The sequence below is a fragment of the Echinops telfairi genome, unplaced genomic scaffold (assembly GCF_000313985.2).
Source record: "Echinops telfairi isolate 266 unplaced genomic scaffold, ASM31398v2 ScPeMD7_70;HRSCAF=299, whole genome shotgun sequence".
Taxonomy (NCBI): Eukaryota; Metazoa; Chordata; class Mammalia; order Afrosoricida; family Tenrecidae; genus Echinops; species Echinops telfairi.
In genome coordinates this window covers 21,893,341-21,912,868 of record NW_022103968.1, presented here as the reverse complement: position 1 = coordinate 21,912,868, position 19,528 = coordinate 21,893,341, and the positions used below count along the sequence as shown (strand labels likewise).

The window sequence follows — 19,528 nt, the reverse complement described above, 5'->3', positions numbered from 1 at the left end:
GCTCCATCCTCACAACTGGTCATATGCTTGAGCTCATTGTCACAGCCACTATGTCAATCATCTCCTTGAGGGACTTCCTCATTTCTTCTGCCCTTCTATTTTACTAAGCACGGGGTTCTTCTCTAGGGATTGGTCTCTCCTGCAACATGCCAGTGTGTCAGAAGAGGTGTCACCATCTTTGTCTCTGAGGAGCACTCTGACTATACTTCTTCCAAAACAGATCAATTTGTTCTTTCACCCGTGCATGGCACTTTCAATATCCCTCACCAAAACCACAACTCAAATGCACACAATTCAGATTCTTCTTAGGTCTCCCTTTATGTTCAACTTTCACATGCATAGGGAGCAATGAAAAATACCATGGTTTCGGTCAGGTGCCCCTTAGTCCTCTAAGTAACATCTTTTTTTTTTTTTCCTTCAGTAATCTAAAGAGGTCTTGTGCAGCAGGTCGGCCTAAGGCAATGCATCTTTTGATCTCCTCATTGCTGCTTCCATTAGCAATTAGTGTGGACCCAAGCAGATGGGATCCTTGACAACTTCAAGCTTTTCTCCATTTATGATGATGTTACTTATCGGTCCAATTGTCAGGATTTAGGATTTCCTAACATTAAATTGTAATCCATACTGAAGGCTGCAATCCTTGATCTTCGCCATCAAATGCTTCAAATCCTCCTCACTTTCAGCAAGCAAGGTTGTGTCATCTGCATGTCACAGGTTATTAATAAGACTTCTTCTGATCCTGATTCTTCATACAATCCAACTTCTCTGATGATTTGCTCCACATACAGATTTAATAAGTAGGTTGAAAGGATATAGCCCTGTTGCTGACACAAACCTTTTCTTACTTTAAACCACACGGAAATCCCTTGTTCCATTTAAACAACTGTCTCTTGATTGATGAACAGATTCTGTATGAGCACAATTAAGTGGAAGTACCATTCTTCTCAAGGCTATCCATAGTTTGTTATAACCCACACAATCAAATGCCTTGGTATAGTCAATAAAACACAAGTAAACATTGTTCTGATATTCTCTGTTTTGAGCCAACATCTATCTGACATCAGCAATGATATCCCTTGTTCCCTGTTGTCTTGTGAATCCAGCCTGAACCTCTGACAACGTCCTGCCAATGTATTGCTGCAGCCAATGTTGGATGGTCTTCAGCAAAATTTTACTTGTGCATGATAGCAATGCTATTCTTCCATAATTTGAGCATTCTGTGGATCGCCTTTCTTTGGAATGGGCAAAAATATGGATCTCTTCCAGTCAGTTGGCCAAGTAGTTGTCTTCCCAATTTCCTGGCATAGATGAGTGCTTCCAGTGATCCATCAGCTTGTTGAAACATTTCATTAGCATTCTATCAATTCCTGGAACCTTCTTTTTGGACAATGCTTTCACTGTAGCTTGAGCTTCTGCAAGCACTGTTGGTTCTTGGTCATATGCTGCCTCCAGAAGTGGTGGACTGTCAACTAGTTCTTTACGGCACAGCAATTTAATGTATTAGATGCTTACGATACATGATAGGCACACCTGACAAATCATAACTGGAAACATGATTTTAATTATGGAGAAAGCTTTCTTCCAACAAAAAAGGTATTTAGTAAACTAAATGCTGCATGAACTAAAAGTCCTTAAAAGTCATGCAGATTAGAATATAAAAGGGTAAATTGAAAATATTGCAATTAGGATTCAAGTTTATACGTACAAAGGTGTATTCGTAACTAAATGTGTTTAAGCATCTCTGTGTGATCAGTAGATGTGATCAGACCCATTTTCTCAGTTATATACTTTTCTTAGCCTCATTAGGGTGCCTTAAAACTTAAGTCTAATCAAAATATTGACTTCTGAAGGGATTTGCTGAGCCAGAGAAATTCAAAGCAGAGACGTCACCTAAGAAGGTTATGACAAATGATTTTTGGAATCCAAAAGAGGCACTCTTGATAGATTTCTTTGAAGGACACTAGATGCCTATAAGAACTTCTCTTGATGATGAGGGCAACGAATGTACAAATGTGCTTTACCCAATGGATGGATGCATGGATTGTGATAAGAGTGGTATGATCCCCTAATAAAATGATTGAAAAAAGAAAAATCAAAAGAAAAAAAAGAACTTCTCTTGATGAAGTTTTAAGAAAACTGGTAAGGGTACCATCGGTCAGTGTAAGACATGAAAAAATGATAATAATTTATAAATTATCAAGAGTTTGTGAGGGAGGAAGGGTGGAAGAGGGAGGGGGGAAATGAGGAGCTGAAACCAAGGGCTCAAGTAGAAAGATAATGTTTTGAAAATGATGATGGCAACAAATGCACAAATGTGCTTGACACAATAGATGCATGTATGGATTGTGATAAGAGTTGTACAAGCCCCCAATAAAATGAGGTTAAAAAAGAAAAGAAAACTGGTAACAGCATTGGTGAGAAAAAGGCCTAGAAAAGTGGGCCAAGAGATTTTGCCCCCTATGAAAACAATGTACCAACTTGATCTTTGCGGGTAGCAAGGGCTGTCCTATGAGCCTTTTGTGGGGAACCCTCACCCCATCCACCACACAGCCCTGGCCTTGCCCCTGCAGGCTGTCTTTGTTCCCCAAACCAAAGACCATTGCAAAGGAGCATGATTTAATCCCTAGAGCAAACTGCCATTTTAATTTTTTGTATATTGAAGAGCGAAGATGTCTTCATGGAAGTTAGAGATAGGAAATGCTGCCTTCAGAAGTATATATGTTTAAATGGTGGATACGTTGAGAAGCAATAGCTTCATATTTTGATTATTTTTGTTTACTGGAGATTTTGATGATTGTTTAGCAATATTTTTTATTTACCCTCTTATTGAGGGTGAGGAGAGAAAGGTGGGAGAAGTAACTCTGCGATGATCACATTTGAACTGGAAGACTATTTTATAGCATTAGTATTAAAAATGCACAAATAAGATTTAGTAAAGCTCAACTGCGGTACCTGGTATATAATACAACGTACTATAAATATCATCAGAGGTTCTGTGATGTACATAAAACTGTCTGGGTACATGGTTGCTTTCTCGATCCTATGAACCCCCATGGTACATGGAAATCCCCCTGGTGCATGGTAGTTCAGTATAGGAACAGACGCATGGTTTAGACCAGGTGCCTCAACTCCATCCTGCCAGCCATGTTATTCAGATCCCAGGATTTCTAGAGGGATTCCTAAGGGACACCTCGGAACAAGGAGGCTGCCTGGTGGGTGGTGCTCCTGCACTCTGCTGCATGTTCACAAAGAATACTCTGCCCTTTTCTGTAACCTGTTTGAAACCCACGGGCCTGGGTGTCTGTTGGAAAATTCGCCTTAAAGGGAAAAAAAAAAATGAAATGTAGCATTTTGACCTGAGTTTTTTTTTAATTCTCAAGAGTAGTCGAGCTGAAGCACACTCAATGCACGGTCACAACCCCAGCACGCAGCTGTGCGCCCAGGATGGGTCGAAGAAGACGGCCCTTCCCTTTAGCCATCATTGCATTGCCTAGGTTCAGTGTAGGGAAGCGGGCATTTGTTCACTGGAAAAAGTCACTTTTATTGAACTTTGGAAAATGACACTTCCGTGATGTCTCTGGGTTCATGCATTTCACTTCTTTGTGAATGAAACACACATTCATTTTTTTTGTTAAAGATTAGAGGCGAGCGGATGATCTTGTGTACAAAGGGACAGATAAAAGAGCCAGGGTGGAATGAGCAAGTGTTGGCTGGCCGCCGAGGGAAATGCCATGTAGCCCTTTGATGTATTATACAACACTTGTGCTCCCCTTGGCCCAGCCTGAGAATGTGGAATGAGTGTGATGCAAAGGTTTTGGCATTTTAAATATTAATCGTACCCTTCTAGGCAATAAAAAATACAATTACATATTTTGACCTAAAAATGACTAAAACCTACGGGGATTATTATTATTGACTATTCTTATTTATTTACTGAAGATAATTTATTTTATACTTAGAGAAAATAAATGACTCGAAGCTGATTACACAGGATACTCCCCTTTCCAAGTTACAGCTTGGGAGCCCAACACCCATCAATCGATCCTAAGTTCAATTCAAATCCTCGGCCACATGTTAGATACCTACAGTTTACTATGAGGCCAGGATAAGCATGCTATACACTACAAAGCTTACCAAGGAACTTCCTCCCATCTAGCAGCTTACACGCTGTGTTAGTCTGGGTAGACTAGAGAAACAAATCCATGGACACACATACGTGTATAAGAAAAAGATATATATACAAGAGCAATTGAACATTAAGGAAACATCCCAGCCCAGTCCAGATCAAGTCCCTAAATCCGATATTAGCCCATATGTCCAATACCAATCTATAAAGTCCCCTTCGGAATCAGGAAACACATGCAATAATGTCGAATGTGGAAGATCACAGGCCAGTGGGTAGAAAGTCTTTGGATCCAGTGGCATTGGAAACATCTCAGCACTGGAAGGGGTCCCTGCATGGCTTCTCCAGCACCCAGGGCTGTATCAGGGTGGGTCCATGTGTCTTGTCAGCTGGTATGTCTCCCAGGGTGTGAGTCTCCCACCTCCACGGAGGAAATACCAGAATTCCCAGAATCCTTAGGGAAAGGCTCACACAGAAGCCTCACTGGCTACGACCTGATTGACAGGCTAGACTCTACTCCTACACACTTAATCCTTAACTTGACAATTATATAACTATCACACGCTCCAATGGGGGGAAACAGAAATGGTCAACGAGTTGCCAGTGAGCTGACTCCAACTCCTGGTGCCTTCGGAGATGTCAGAGTAAAACTAAGCTCTCAACGGTCTGCAATGGCTGATGTGGGGGAAGGCGTTCCATAGGCCTTTCTTCCAATGTGCCTCAGGATGGACCCGAACCCCCAACCTTTTGGTTAGCACCCAAGTCCATCAATGGTGTGTACCACCCAGAAACTCATATATGGTCTAATAACTAGAGTCCAAAGTAAGAGAACAGGTCAAACTGTTGAAGCAGTTGCCTTGGAGATCAGAGATGATGAGAAAAATCTCATTAGAGACACTGACAATATTGTGTAGGGCAGATGGTGTTGGAATTGTTTTTTAAAGGATGAATGAGCCTAGCTTTTCTCTTACCAGGTGACTTCAGGCAAGTCCCTATACTCTCCAAGATTCAGTTTCTTTATCTCTTAAACTGTAAAATATTAATATCCTCAATTTATTTTTGGTCATGATTCAGTACATCTTCCTCTGAGAAAGGTGGACCTTATGAACCAGACATCTTCCCCTCATCCCAAAGACACATGCGTGGTCCAGACCGCTCAACCAATGACAAAAGGAATTAAGCATGGCCAGGGTATTACTCAAAGAAGCAAGGAATCTATAATCAAACTCTTATTTAAAAAGTGTGACACACAGTTTGGTAATTAAAATCTCAACATCTGGAGAAAATGCAAACAGTGTTTAATGTTGGCATGTACCGGGAGACCCACAGAAATGATCAATGTGCTCTGAGGATCCTGATCCTATTTATAGGATGAAAGTCACGGAAGGCTCTCTCAGCAGGAATGATATTAATTAAGGGGTAATAACACGGAAATGGGAAAGAACCCGGGAATGGGAGGGGCCGTAGGAAAGGAAAAGAACAGTGCGCTCTAGGTTTTTGCTCCACCAGGAACGTAGAATGCACGGAGCACAAGGTTGGAACAATGACAAGGAATTGGCTGCTCCAACTTCAATGACAAAACACAAGCACACACAAAGCCCCCTCCCTCTTTATTCTCCCAATGATTCCCGCTTGCGATTTTGTAGTCTTTAATCCTTGAAAGTGTTATACAACACCCTATGATGGGAGAACGGCTCAGGCTTGTTGGGGGGTGGTGTGGAAAGGTATTGCTGACAGAGGCACGCAGAGTATAAAGCAGTTTTCTTTATAGGCAGAATGCAAATTAATTCAGTTGCAAATGTAAGCGGAAGACCATGGCCCCCGCCCACTGATGCCCCACCCCCCTTGTTTCCTTTGCGCCATTTGTATTACCTTCTACCGCTCACCGTTTCCATCCCAACTGTCCCTTTCAGTGAGGGCTAAGTCAGCTTTTCACAGAGCAGACTCTATGCATGGAGCGAAGAAACCATTGCTGACATCCAGGAGTCTGGGATTTATCACAAACTGGGGGGTGGGCGGAGTGGGGGCAACGGTCTCCCCCGGAGCCATGGTGATAGATAGCTGTCCTGCCTTCTCCTTGGGTACTGAGTCTAAGTATTTTTGTTCTTTTGGGCCTCTCTCGTATATCAGCGGTTTGAGTTTGTTCCAGGAGAGAGAGTATGAATGAACCAATAAATACCTGCAAGCAGACATGCGCTGTCTCACAGTTATTCAAGATTCCCCAGACTGACACATGAGGAGATTACAGTTTTTACCAGAGCAGATGCATCCAAGGAAAGCTGCTATACTTTACAGCAGGCTTGTGGAGAAGCTGCCAATTTAAATCATCAATTTAAACCGTAAATAATGGTAGCTTTGTTCTGGACTCGGAGCCCAAGGATGCCCCTAACAGGCCGCCTGCGAAGTCAGGGCATGATGCCCACTTTGGATACAGTTGTCCTCACAGGCCACTAAAAAGAGTACATGAAAGGGAAGGCCCAGACAGGTTTCTGGGGAACATGAGACAGTTGGCCTGATGCTGTCAGCTTTATCCCAGTTATTCCCACTGATGGGAGAAGCACAGGGAAGCGCTTGGTACAGGAGATGTTAACTTGCAAGAGAGCACCCCAGGGAATGAAAGGAATGAATACAATGCCTTAAAGGAACCTGCCCTTTTCACTGGAGGTCAGAGCTGTGTCCTAGGAGAGTTAGAGTGAACGCGGGGGCCTGTGTCCAGCATAATTAATAGAGTCTTAGATATCCTTTTTCTTCTTTTTTATGTAGCGTGCTATTGATTAGAGGAAAGACATTCACACTTTAAAATTTTGTGCAGGTACGATCTCTTTAGTTCAAGTATGTCCCTTTGGAAATGGGGGTGGTGGTGTATAGTTCAGAGTGATAAATTGATCTCGTAGGAAGAAAAACTGTACACAAATATACTGCTATGTCAACTTTATTGATTTCTGCACCATTGTAAAGACCTTCATCGTCTCCCAATATTTCTTAAATCTATCAGCATCTCACAAAATGACCCTGAAGGCCTCATTTATCTATAGAGGAAAAGATCCCTTTGCTTAGTTTCAGCCATAAACACGGTGATTTAAACGGTTTGGAAGTGACTGCCTCTGCTTCAGTCAAGGGAACAGGCCCAGAGGAAGCTGTGCTCTGAACCATGGCAGTGACTGCTCTTTCCCCTGGAGCTACAATCTGCCAAGATCGGCCAAAGGCCCTTCTTAAAGTCCTGCGGGTGAAGTCTCCTTATACAGCCTGATTAATATGCCACAGATAGTTAAGCCCTGACCAACTAGCTGGAAGGTTGGTGGTTCAAATATGCCCAAGGGATCCTCAGAAGACAGGCCTGGGGGACTTCTCCAAAAGACCATGAAAATCCTGGGGAGCCGTTCTCCTCTGCACATACGGGGTCTCCATCAGTCCTGATGTATTCAATAGTCGCTAACAACCCCCCATTAAATGACCAGCTCCTCTGGTGGGGCCCCCTGCAGTATTCTCTCTCCACATTGCTGCCAGCCCTAGTAGACGCATCTAGATACGAGAGCCTTAGCTTTATTTTTCTTTTTTTTTCCTTATGTTATTTTTCAAATGACTCTCAAGTCTCCAGACCTTTAGCACACTATGCAGCAGCTACAGAACAGCCTATCATTACATTTATTATTGGCATTTTCTTAATATGATTATTTTATACCCATAGAATAGTAACCACCAACAGATGAGAACAATCTGTAAGGTATCTCCCCACAGTAAAGGGGGCGTTTCTGTCTCTCTCTCTTTACAAATGGAAAAGAAAATGTTTGGACATGTTAAATGGTTCACCCCCCCCCCCCCGTCACCTGTTAGATAAATGCAGAATCAATGCCAGCACTTAGATTCCTGACTCTACGTTGAGTGATCGTTTTACTACGAATAGCGATATGGTATTTACTACATGAATGCAAGCCATTGCAAGATGGGGCAATGGCTTAATTCTCTTTGCATGCTGCAGAGCATAACACACTGCCAATGATAATTGGTCGATTGCTGGACTAGAAGAGAATGTTATAGGAATTATAAAAATCAATCCAAGCCCAAGAACTATAACTAAATTTCATTACAAAAATAAAGAGTGTACTCCCGGTGCCTTAATTTGGGGTATGCACCTTTCAAATCCACTGCCATAGAGTCCACTGCAACTTGTAGTAACCGTTTAGGACCTAGGAGAACGGCTCCTGTGCGTTTGAGACAGTCAATCTCTGCAGGCAGAGACAGCCTCATCTTCCTCCTATAGCACGGCGGGTGCTTTGGAAGCAGTTAGCACCCCAATACTGAGCCCACTGCATCACCAGGGATCAATGGATTGTTATATGGTAAATCAAGATCTTTTAGCTAGTAATCCACCAGTAAGGATCAGATAAGAATATATAGGATACAGTTCTAAACTTGTGAGGTTGGCACTTTTAAGCTCTACTGTTCAACAGTATTGGCAATTAGCCACACATGGCCATTTAAATCTAAATATGTATATATATATTTTTAATTTAAGGTATAGTTCATCGCTCACATTCGCCATATTTTATGTGTTCCATCATCACAGATGGCCAGTGACTTTGGGATCATAAAATTTAAGAGAAATATTTCCATCATCAACGTTGCCTCTTATGAAGTATAATCACTACTATTACTTGCAATAATTATAAGAAGTAAGAGAAAGAAGATGAGAAAAAGAGAGAAAAGAGGAGGGGAGAGAATATTGATTGAGCCTTTTCTATTCTAGGCTAAGCATTTGAAGTACCTTACTTTATGTAATCCTTACAATTTCTCTTATAAGGTAGGCACTATAATTATCTCCATTTATTTTGATGGCACAGTGCTTAGGGAGATTAAGTATATCAGCATAGTTAACACACTTGGTTTGTGACATGGCTGTGTTTTTCATTCGAGCCAACTGACTACAGTCTATGCTCTATTAATAAGGTATAGTAATTCCAGCAGAGAACTTAAAGTCTTTAAGAGCCAGAGGGAACATGACACGTAACAGCTAGTAAACCCATCTGAAAGAACATCTGGGAGCTTTCTGAAGACATGAATATCAGAGCTTTTCTCCAGATCAATGGAAGTGGGGCCAGGGTATGCACAACCTCCTGCTTCTGATGTACAATGGAGTGGAGCAGGACTGCAGTGGGGATGTCTTAAGTCCATCTTTTGCAGTTCCAGATTCAGAAATGCATAACCCATCTAAAATTGCAAATAGTAGCTAGTGATAGATATAAGATGAGTATCGAGGTATTGGGCCTATGGTCAAAACAAAATCCTATAAAGGACATATCATTACACAGGGCTTTTTTTCTTTTTTTTTTAATTTCTGGAAGGCCACAGTAAGTTCCTGTAACCCAGGTTATACGTGGAAATGATGTCAGAGCTCAGAATTTGAGAATGCTAGCATATAAACAAAAGGTTGGCTATAACACCATCTTCCTTCTGAGACCAACAGATCTTTCTTATAGAAAGCAAACCATTTTTCTTCTTGGACAATAATTTATCTGAAGCCATTGATAAGCCCTCTTAATAGGAGCAGCATGCTCTGGTGTCAATAGTACTGACTGCCAGCAAAGACACCTGGCTTTTAGTCACAATGGTACCTACCCCTCTTTACTCTCTACCTTGCTTTGCTTAGATATAAAATTGGGGTGTATGTAAAGGTGATCTCCAAGTTCCCTTCTGACCAAGGCCCATTCCCCAAAGGTGTCAATCATGCTGTTCTTTTGAAGGAACTCCTGTCTTCTTCCAAATACAGTGCCTCTCTCTGGATGTTTGGAGCCAGGTTGGCCAAATATTAGAAATGAAAGCTTCAACTTGCTTCAAGACGATGGAGTCACGTAAAGTCTACTCAGACTATTGACTCTAGGTCAGGAGTGTTGGAGGGTGAATAGAAAATCTGACAGAAGGTCCAGCTTTTCTGCTGTCTTTTTCAGATGCCCCTGACCCCTGCGACTAATGGGTCAGCGCTCTTACAAGAGAGGCAGCAGTAATCATGCCACAAAGCCCACCCCAGGGCTGCCTTTCAGAAACACGAATGGCCCATCTACCCGGGCCCTCTCACATTCACAGCTGCTGATTTGAAAATTAGGATGTGGCAGACTTGTTTCTCTCCTTAGCCTCCATCAAGCCTTCTCTGCATCTCTAAGCCCAGTTTACCTCTAATGGACTTGGAGGCAGATAGAGAAGTCAGCCAAGACAGAAGCACGGCGTGAAAAGCAGGCATGCTGGGCCTTCACTGCTTACCTTTCTTTTGTTGGTAGGACACACGTACAAATAGCTCAGAATTGTCTTCAACCCAACTTTATCGTTCAGCTTCTCGTAGGTGGTCCCATAATCCGTTGACCTATAATTCAAAAGGAGCACTAATGAGGACAGAAGTATACGTCATTTGGTTGCCTGTCAGAATAATGCACGTTTTACATTTTGGAATGGCTCTCTGGAGGTTTCTGAATGATTCATGTAGTATATAATGATGCTTAATTATGTACACAGTAGCATCATGTGAGTGGTTAACATTTGCATTTAAATTGAATTGGTAAAAATTAAAACTCCATCTCGATGCGGTAGGCACACTGCATTAAAAATGTAGTTAATTTTAAAAGATTAGGAGATGAGGGTGTCCCTTGAATTTGACCAAAGTATTTTCAGTTAGATCTGATATTTCTAAACTTTTCCTATTCACAGTGAAAAAGAAGGGTCTCCTAATTTTATTTAAGATTGAGTTTTCTTTCATGAGTCATAGAATATATGGCAGGCCGGTGCCTCCAAAGGTCATTCTGTCTTTTCCTATTATTTAAAAGGAAGAAAACTGAAGTTTCACAACCTTATTCAGTGGTCTTTCCCATTGTAAAGCAAGCCAGACCTCTGAGGACCTTATGTCTTTGGCATTTCCTTTATGATGCCTGCAGATTCTCACCCCTTTGGCCAACCCCTAGTCAATAATGGAATAAAATGGCTCTAATCCCCTTCTCTACAAAGGTCTGTTGTATATTTCAGAATAATTTTCTTATTAGATCATCATTACAATAATGTACAGTAGGGAATATTATCTGTAATTGGTGAAAGAGCTGAGAAACATTGTGACCTGTTCAAGGTCACACAGCTGATAAATGGACCACTGAAATTTAAATCCAGGAACACTAGCCTTGGCCATACGCTTCTTTTCCGAGGCTGGCCTATTTACCACTTAAAGAAGAGAGATGCAGAATTTCTACATCCTTCTTTGTGTGTGGGGGGAGGCCAATTCATTCATTCACTCATATTTAGAGAGCTCCAAATAGATTCCAGTCATTCTGCTAAATGCTGAGGTACGACACATAAGCAGTACTCCTAAGAATCTGTTACTTTGAATAAGCCTTAATGTGAAGAGTCGAACAGCTCTGTTTGAGAGGAAACGAAAGAGACAAATATGTAAAGCATGTTAAAATACAATGATGGAGATGTGAATTACAATGCTTGAAGAACCCACAACAGAATTTAAAAAATTACTTTCTAATATAATTTGCAAACACCTTCAGGCCATAAAAATCAAGTAGAATATATTTGTGTTAACCATTTTGCTACCATTCATTAAAAGTCTACTGGGGCCTGACTCTGGAGCAAGAACGATATACACCAAGTGGCTCTGGAGTTAAGAATATGCTATGGCTGGGAATTGAAGACCATCTTTCCTAAAATAAGTACTGATACAGCTCAGTACATGATAACTACCAAAGAGTCAATTCAATACTTTTAAAGGGTTTAGATGATATTACAAACCAGGGGAGATTAGTATATCGTTTAAGGCTTCTTGGAAGAAGTAAGGGCATGGAAAAGAGATACACTTTTGTTTTTAAAGAGAGGTAAGATAAACATCCCTGGACTAGAAAATTTCTGTGTAACTCAAATAAGTCATTGGTCATCTTCAGGGTCAGTCTCGGAACTGCCCAGTCAAACAAGTCTCACCCTGAGAACAAGGATTGTTTGAAGAACGTTCCACAACTACTTCACAGGAGGGCTTATTCATGAATCAGATGTCTTCAAGCCCCGCTCCACGACCACGCTTGTCTCTCCCAACCAGCAAGTGACTGCTCTCTAGGAGATATTCCAGACCCTCTGTCCCCAACCGGTCTACGCTTGGACTCGGGCACTTTTACACTCATAACACGGGCCTCTCCAGTTCAACCTTTCACTGGTCTTTGCTTTCATAGATAATAATTAAGAAGTTAACAACGACATAAGCAAATGGAAAAAAGGAGAGGACAACACTGTTCTGGAGATAAAAGCTGGATTTTCCAAGTGGAATAACTGGAATCTTGCTATGGAGGGATTTCTCATACTCCTACTATTCATTTCACCTCTGAGCTATTCAGTGAAAATTGTCACTCCCAGAAAAAACATACTCCACAGAGGCAACTGAAGATGATTCTTTAGGAACTCTATGTGGGATCACCTTTATTGGTGTGTATGTATATAAATGACACCCTGAAACCCCAACATGACAAGAGGACCCGGAGTGGCTGGCACAGACTGACACTGACAAATGTCCTCCAAGCGAAGTTACGCTACCTGGGTCACTTTTTCTCTTATTATAAAATCGTCTTCCCATCAATCCACATCTCCCGTGTCTCTTCCATTATTTCTGTTCCATCTCCAGTCCCTTGATTCTACAAAGCTCAATTGCTAATTGATATAATACCCAATTACAGCAGAACTAATGAGTGAAACATTATGGTGTTGTACTATATTGCATAGAGTTGGGGGGTGGGGCAATGATCCACTCTTATATATTCAAATGACATACACCAGTGATGCTCTAAGGTGCCCCAAAGAACTAGAAGAGAAGAAGAACACAGATTATTGTTAGAACTTAACAGGCGTCAGGGAAAAAAACTATCAATTAGCATGAACTGTTACAGTGGTAGCAAAACTCTTGACAACATTAAATACTTGGAATCCATTTGGTAAGACTTCATAGACACCAGCTCCACAGGACTGCTATTCCACCTTTACCACCATGGGCTCTCTCTTAAAGACCTCCTGCACAGGATAGCACCCCAAAAGGTAAGGGCTAGTACAACAGAGGCGCCCCAAGAAATGTGCTCCAATGAGAAGGCTGGGGTCTATTGCGAGGCCCCGAAGGGAATACGTTGACCTAGAGGTCATTCTTTCTGGAAGGTCATTCTTCTCAGTACCCATCTATATCCTCTACTTCACAGTTAATAGACTTTCCAATTACCTACACCTGCTAAATAGTGAGACCTCAAGTCCCCTGGGCACCTGGGCAACCAGGGAGATGCTGACAAAGAAAGAAATAGATTGGCTGATAAACCAGCACATGCACGGAGAAATTCTGGTTCTAGAGGTCAGTTCCAGACCACTGCAATAAAGTGAGTCCCAGGATTTTTAAAACTTCACCAGTGCCTATAACAGCACGTGTACACCATGCTGCGGTCTCTTCAGTGTGCCATGGCATTAGGAAGAAGTTGGAAATCCTGCCCCAATTACCGGAAGATGCCACCGAGACACAAAGTGAGACAAATAAAAGATGGCATCCATCGACTTCCCCGACACAGGGCCGCCTCACAGTGTCAAGGTGTACAACAGGCAGGAGCTGGGAAGTGCAATACAATGCGAAATGTGCCTGCGACTGGGTGTCCAATATATCAAGTAGTCTCCGTGGGCACGAGAGTGGGTTTTCTCCACGTTCATAACTGACTGGGTAAAACGTAAGGCTCCTCTCCTGCCGAGCTTTTCCACGAGGTTGAACATGCTAAATTGTGAAACGGGGAGACACCTATTTCAAGCAGCATTTTCCAAACACTTTTCCATTCTGGAAAAGAACCGAATGAGATAACTCTTCTGAAAAACACACTTAGGGAAACACAATAATTACAGTAAAAAGATAAAGATTTTGATTTTAAAAGACGAGAAGAATCAAGATACGCTTAACAGATCAAGTTTGCAAACAGATGTGCCAGGACATGCTAATTATACTGCTCTGAAGGTAAAAATTAGAAGCGATCTTAAAAAAAATAAAGAAATGAGTATCCTACCCAAACATATTTGAGATGCAGTATCAACCAAAAAGCAAACGTGTCGCGGTTGATTGGATTCGGACCCAGGACAGTCCCATGGGTCCCCACGCCTGTCGTTTGCGCAGGAGCTGACTGCCGCACCCTTCTGCTGCGTGCCTCACACACAGGTGGGTGCAAAGTACTGCCGCTCACCTTGTGGTTAGCAGTTGAGTGCCGACCGACTATGCCACCAGCACATCTGGAGGCACCATAAAACCCAAAGCGACTCATGGTCATACAGCCCATTCTGATCCTTAGTGACCCTCACGACAGAGCAGAACCGTGGTTTTCCGAGACTGGAAATCTTGGCCAGAGCAGAAAGCTTCAACTTTCTCCTGCAGACTGACCGGTGGTTTCCAATGGCTGGCCTTGTGATTAGCAGCCCTGGGCTCTCATCGATGCAGTATTTGAATAGCTTTGAATTATCAGCATGGGTCATTAAAAAAAAATCCCAAAGCCAGCTTTGTTTTTTTTAAAAAAAAACAAGGCTTTGTTTAGAGGTTGACTTTATCACAGCTGAAAAGCAGAATGCCTCTGTCAACACCTATACTGTGCTAGAAGAAGCTGAAAGCTTAACACGCGCACACACACACGTTTTAGGAAAATAAATATGCAAGTGATTAAATCAAAGCTCCCCTCCTTTTGCTTTTGATCCTTAATCCTTCCTCTACCCTTTTGAGAAGTATGTCTTAAACAGGGACTTTGGGGACATTGAAAAGGATCTCTCTTCTGAGCATTCTATTTGGCATGCCTTTGTTCAAGCGATTGCTAGATGAATGCAGCTGAGATGAACTGCTCGGAGGGGTGGTGAAACCACATCAGAGGCCGCACACCTGTGTCCAACAGCTTGATGTCTTTGAGATGTCAAATCTTCCTTCTCGCTTGTAGCGGGATCAATAACAGTATGGCAAATTCCGACACGGGGTGATAGAACTAGAACTAGAACACGTCTTTGGAGCTTCGCTGGCAAAATCTTATAACACCACGTGAGATAAGAGCCAGGCATCATTGGTAAACTCAGGGAATGCACACAAGGACTGGCACCTAACAAAAGAGCCACAGACTACAGCTTCTGTGATTCCTTTCCTAACTCATTTATTTTTCTTGACCTTCTTTGTAGTCATTGCCTAACACTTATTACAAACCCTTGATGCAAATCTCAGTCACAGAAAAATTGTTTAGAATGAGTTTTCTTATAAGAGAACACACTGTCATAAAGCTTTAATTCCTAAAAATTTACCTGAATTGATCTCATTTGGAAGGATGTGTGATAGTTTTCTGTGGGGTCTGAATCAGCATTTAAAAAAATAATTAGAACTACAGAGCAAAAGAGTCTATGTTCTGCTTTTATAATAAGTGCACATTATTCCACTATAACTTTTATAGTAACTGCACCACGATGCCACTGCTGAACAGACAATTCTGCTGAATGTGAAGAGATAAGATCATGCAAAAGCAAGTCTGTTGAGGGCTTACAATGAGATCTGAGCTCTTCAGATGCAGAGCCCTGCTTATCAGACACCGATATTAAATGTGTGGGAGATAAGAGGGGCCCAGATGTCTAACAAGCCTCCCTGAAGCCACAAACTCGGGGAGGGGGCCACACCTGAGTCTGACACCCCAAACTCGCTTCACTGCCTCTCCCAAATGTCACCAGAAGCAATTCACAGGAGGAGAAGATGTATTTACAAAATCAAATTTACATTTCCAGTAAAGGAGACATCAAGCAAAGTGTTTGAGGACTTAAATATGACAGATCAAAGCGTGGCTTGTCTTCATGTCCACAAAAAGAGATAGAAGAGCTGGTGGGGAGAATTCCTTTAAAGAAAAGTAGAAGCAGAAACCTTGACAACAAGCTAAGGGGAAGAAGAAGGTACCTGTATTATCTGGGCCATTTTGGAAGCTGCAGAGGCTAGCAATGTGGACAAAAGAAGTAGCTATTAATGACCTATGGCTGCTCAATAAGATTACCAAGAGATAGAAAGTAAGAGGAAGAGTGAGTGTTGGAACCAACCAGACTTGCACTTGCACACCCGTTGTTAGCTGAGTCACTATTCCAAGGTCTGGGTTCTCAGTAACTAAACCTTCTCCCCACCCCCATCTGGGACCTACAGACTTGGTATAGCAAGTCACATTGCACATATCTAGCTAACAAGTGTTCACTATAATTGTGAAATACTTAAATCTTGATTACCCAACATGTTGGGTCTCCTCCCACACCCCCTACTCGCTTTAGCCTTGCTAGCGTCCTTTACTTGGGAAATGCTTTCCCTAGGTACCTTGCAGGATGACCCTCTGATGGGTTCCGGACAAATTTCATGCCGAGGACATAGCAAGCCCAGTAGTTCAATGGCAGGATGCACCAATGCGCCTCATGGACTACCAACGAAAACTTGCAGGTGATTATGAGACAGAACAGATTTTGCCAATCTCCAGACAAAGGCAGACAAGAAAGAAAGGGTTGGCAATCTACTTCTAAAACCAGCCAATGTAAACCTATAGGTCAAACATCTTCAACCAAACACAGAGACAGTGCAGGACTGGGCAACCCTGAGATCTCTTGACAGGGTTCTCAAAAGTTGGATGCTGACTAGACAGTAGCTAACAACTCTCTCTCCCTGCACGCCTCTGATCTTCTCACCACAGTATTTTTTCCCATCTCTTGTCAGTGTCTGTCCTACCTCACCACACTGTGAACCCCCAGAGAGCAGGGACTTCCCTGCCTGGTTCACTGCTACCTTCTTGCACCCAGAACCATGCCAAGAACACAGTAGGCATGATTTCCTCTTAACAGATTGAGTGGATGACTGTTTTGTTTCCTTGTGTGGCCCACTGACTTTCTATGATTTCAAAATTAAGAATCTCACATGGCCTTTACGAGGATATTTGGGCATCTCAGCCTCGCTCTTTGTGGATACCATCAATGGTGTGAATAGAATTGGGACTAGGGTGGTGAGCACATCCTATGTTGCTCTACTTTCTTATTCAGAAACCTCTGCCTGGTCTGTATTTGCTGAATGCAATGACCACATCTCTGTTCACCCTAAAATCCCCAGTCCTTAAAGCAGCACTTGGCTCACAGCAGGGTGAATGCATACAGTGCCTGAAGTCAAACATAGTGAACCAACTGACCACTCCCTCTCCAGCCCAAGGTCTCAGCCCTCTCCTAGACCCAAGGAGCCATATTGCCAAGGTCACAAAGCAAAGACTCAGGCTGCAGAGAGAAATCTGGGGACAGGAAACATACAGGCATTATTCAAATGTGTGTCAAGGAGATGTCCTGCAAACAGAACCGTTCTCACCTCTAAATCCAGCAACTGCAAATTCTGTATTTTGTTTCATCCTAAAATCATTGAGAACCACCACTTTCATTGCTCCACTGCATCAGGCTGCAAGAAAACAGCTTCTAAAGCCAAAGGCACATTGGTTGCATCGCAGACTCTGGTGCTTAATCACTTAGGACGCAGGAGGGTAAAGCTGTGAGAATAATTTAGGGTTTGCAAAATGTGTGCAGTGAGTCGACATTTAAATAACTTCATTATCATTCATTGACAGATTAAAAAAAAACTTGTCAGTGCAATTGATATTTCTATTACAATGTTATAACAAACTTCTGCACAATTTTAAATACAGTCACCGGATTCCATTAGCCAACTCACCGTCAAGAAAATATCTCCAAATCCATTTTTCATAATACCTGGAGATTAAAACGGGCAATCTACATCAAACGATGACGTGGAGCTGAAGGAAACTGTCTCCTGCTCTCTAAGGATTCTCCTGAAATACGCTTGCCTGTCAGCCTGCACATAAGTTAAGTGTGGGGCTGACATATTCTGGTACCTCCTCAGCTGAACGAGCTACACACTGTCTCCTGGATTTCCTGAGCTTTCCACGGTACCTTGTAGAAGGAGCTAAAGGGGGCTGAAGTGTGGGTTTAGGGGAAGGTATGTAAGTCAATGTGGTTTAAAGGATGGCCACTCTGCCGCATGGCATGAAATTGGTCCTATCTTTTTTTCATGGACGGGATGGGAGCCATGTGTTCATATAAATCAATAAATAAAACCCATTGCTGTTGAGTCCCTGCCAACTCAGTGATGTCCAAGGAGAGAGTACAACTGCCCTTTTAGGTTCCTGAGATTGTTTGAGTCACTACAGGAGCAGGCAGCCTCATCTTTCTCCCCAGGAGCAACTGGTGGGTTTGAACTGCTGACCTGTGGTTAGCAATTCCATGCTTAGCCCATGGTGCCACCAGGACTCCTTGTGCATTAACAAGGTGTGAAGTTTCTCTCTGGTTTTCCTGGTTTATCTGTGACAGGACTTTTTCTTCTTGAAGCTTTATGCTCTGCCCCTGATGATTGGAGTCAAAGAGTCCGCTGAAATCACCAATTTGAATGTACTGATTTTAACTGTGTACATATTCTGCTGCCAAGAATGGGCACCAATGTGGCAGTGAGCCACTGCCATGCATGTGCCAAATATTCCTGCTACAGGTAAAATTGTTTTTCTATAAATAACTAATGTTATCAATGACATTTGGGTCTCTGGCAAATTTGCTTAATAAAGGAAGGAAAATTAAGTAGAGGTCTACTGTCTAACTTTTTCAGAAGCAGTACAAGGATCTTACCTGATATTCAAGATCTCCTTCTTACAAGCGCACACACAAGCAAGTGCGCGCGGTATTCTGGCTCCTATTTCTCCTGCTTTAATTCCAATGCCATCCCCAAGGCTGGCCTCCTCATAGATACAAGCCTCTTGCACCACTCTATTTCTTGCAAATGCAAGAGTGAAGCTGCTGGGACTAGAGAGGGAAGAGAACCTGCAGCCTCACGGCTTTTGCCTTCCAGGCCAAGGGCACCACCTACCCTCAGGTGCCTCTTTGGACATGGCAATCAATCGCTCACCCTTGTTTTTTCTTCTATGAAACTTTAGACCTTTCTGCACTGTACCTGGTAATAGTCACATCTGTTAACATTCACATTGGCAGCATACATTCTTTGAAGGGAAGGGTGGTCTTTGCTGTCATATGCCACTGACTAGGTCCTGAGTCATAGTAACTCTACGGACAAGAGCATGAGCCAGTAGCCACCCTCACAGTTACCATGGTGAGTCCATTGCTGTAGCCACGGAGTCAATCCACTTCACGGAGGGTCTTTCTTTCTTTCCTCCGACCTGCTGGTTGACCAGTATGATATTCCTTTCTCCCGAGACGGACCCTCCTGATAACCTGACTGAAGTATGAGCAATGAAGTCCTGTCAATCCTTGCCTCTCAGGAGTCTTCTGAGTGTACCGTTTTCAAGACAGATCTGTTTGTCCTTCTGGTCGTCCATGGTACTTTGA

The 19,528-nt window shown here is 42.6% G+C and overlaps 1 protein-coding gene across 1 annotated transcript in view; it reads right to left on the bottom strand.

The window, feature by feature from the left end:
* The window catches only part of SORCS1 (sortilin related VPS10 domain containing receptor 1), a gene marked incomplete at its 5' end in the record, with an annotated part of 617,874 nt that overhangs the window by 292,658 nt on the left and 305,688 nt on the right, over positions 1 to 19,528 (bottom strand). Inside the window, one exon of the mRNA XM_045291424.1 lies at positions 10,379 to 10,478. Coding sequence (XP_045147359.1) covers positions 10,379 to 10,478 — 100 coding nt within the window. The remainder of the gene's footprint in view (positions 1 to 10,378; positions 10,479 to 19,528) is intronic.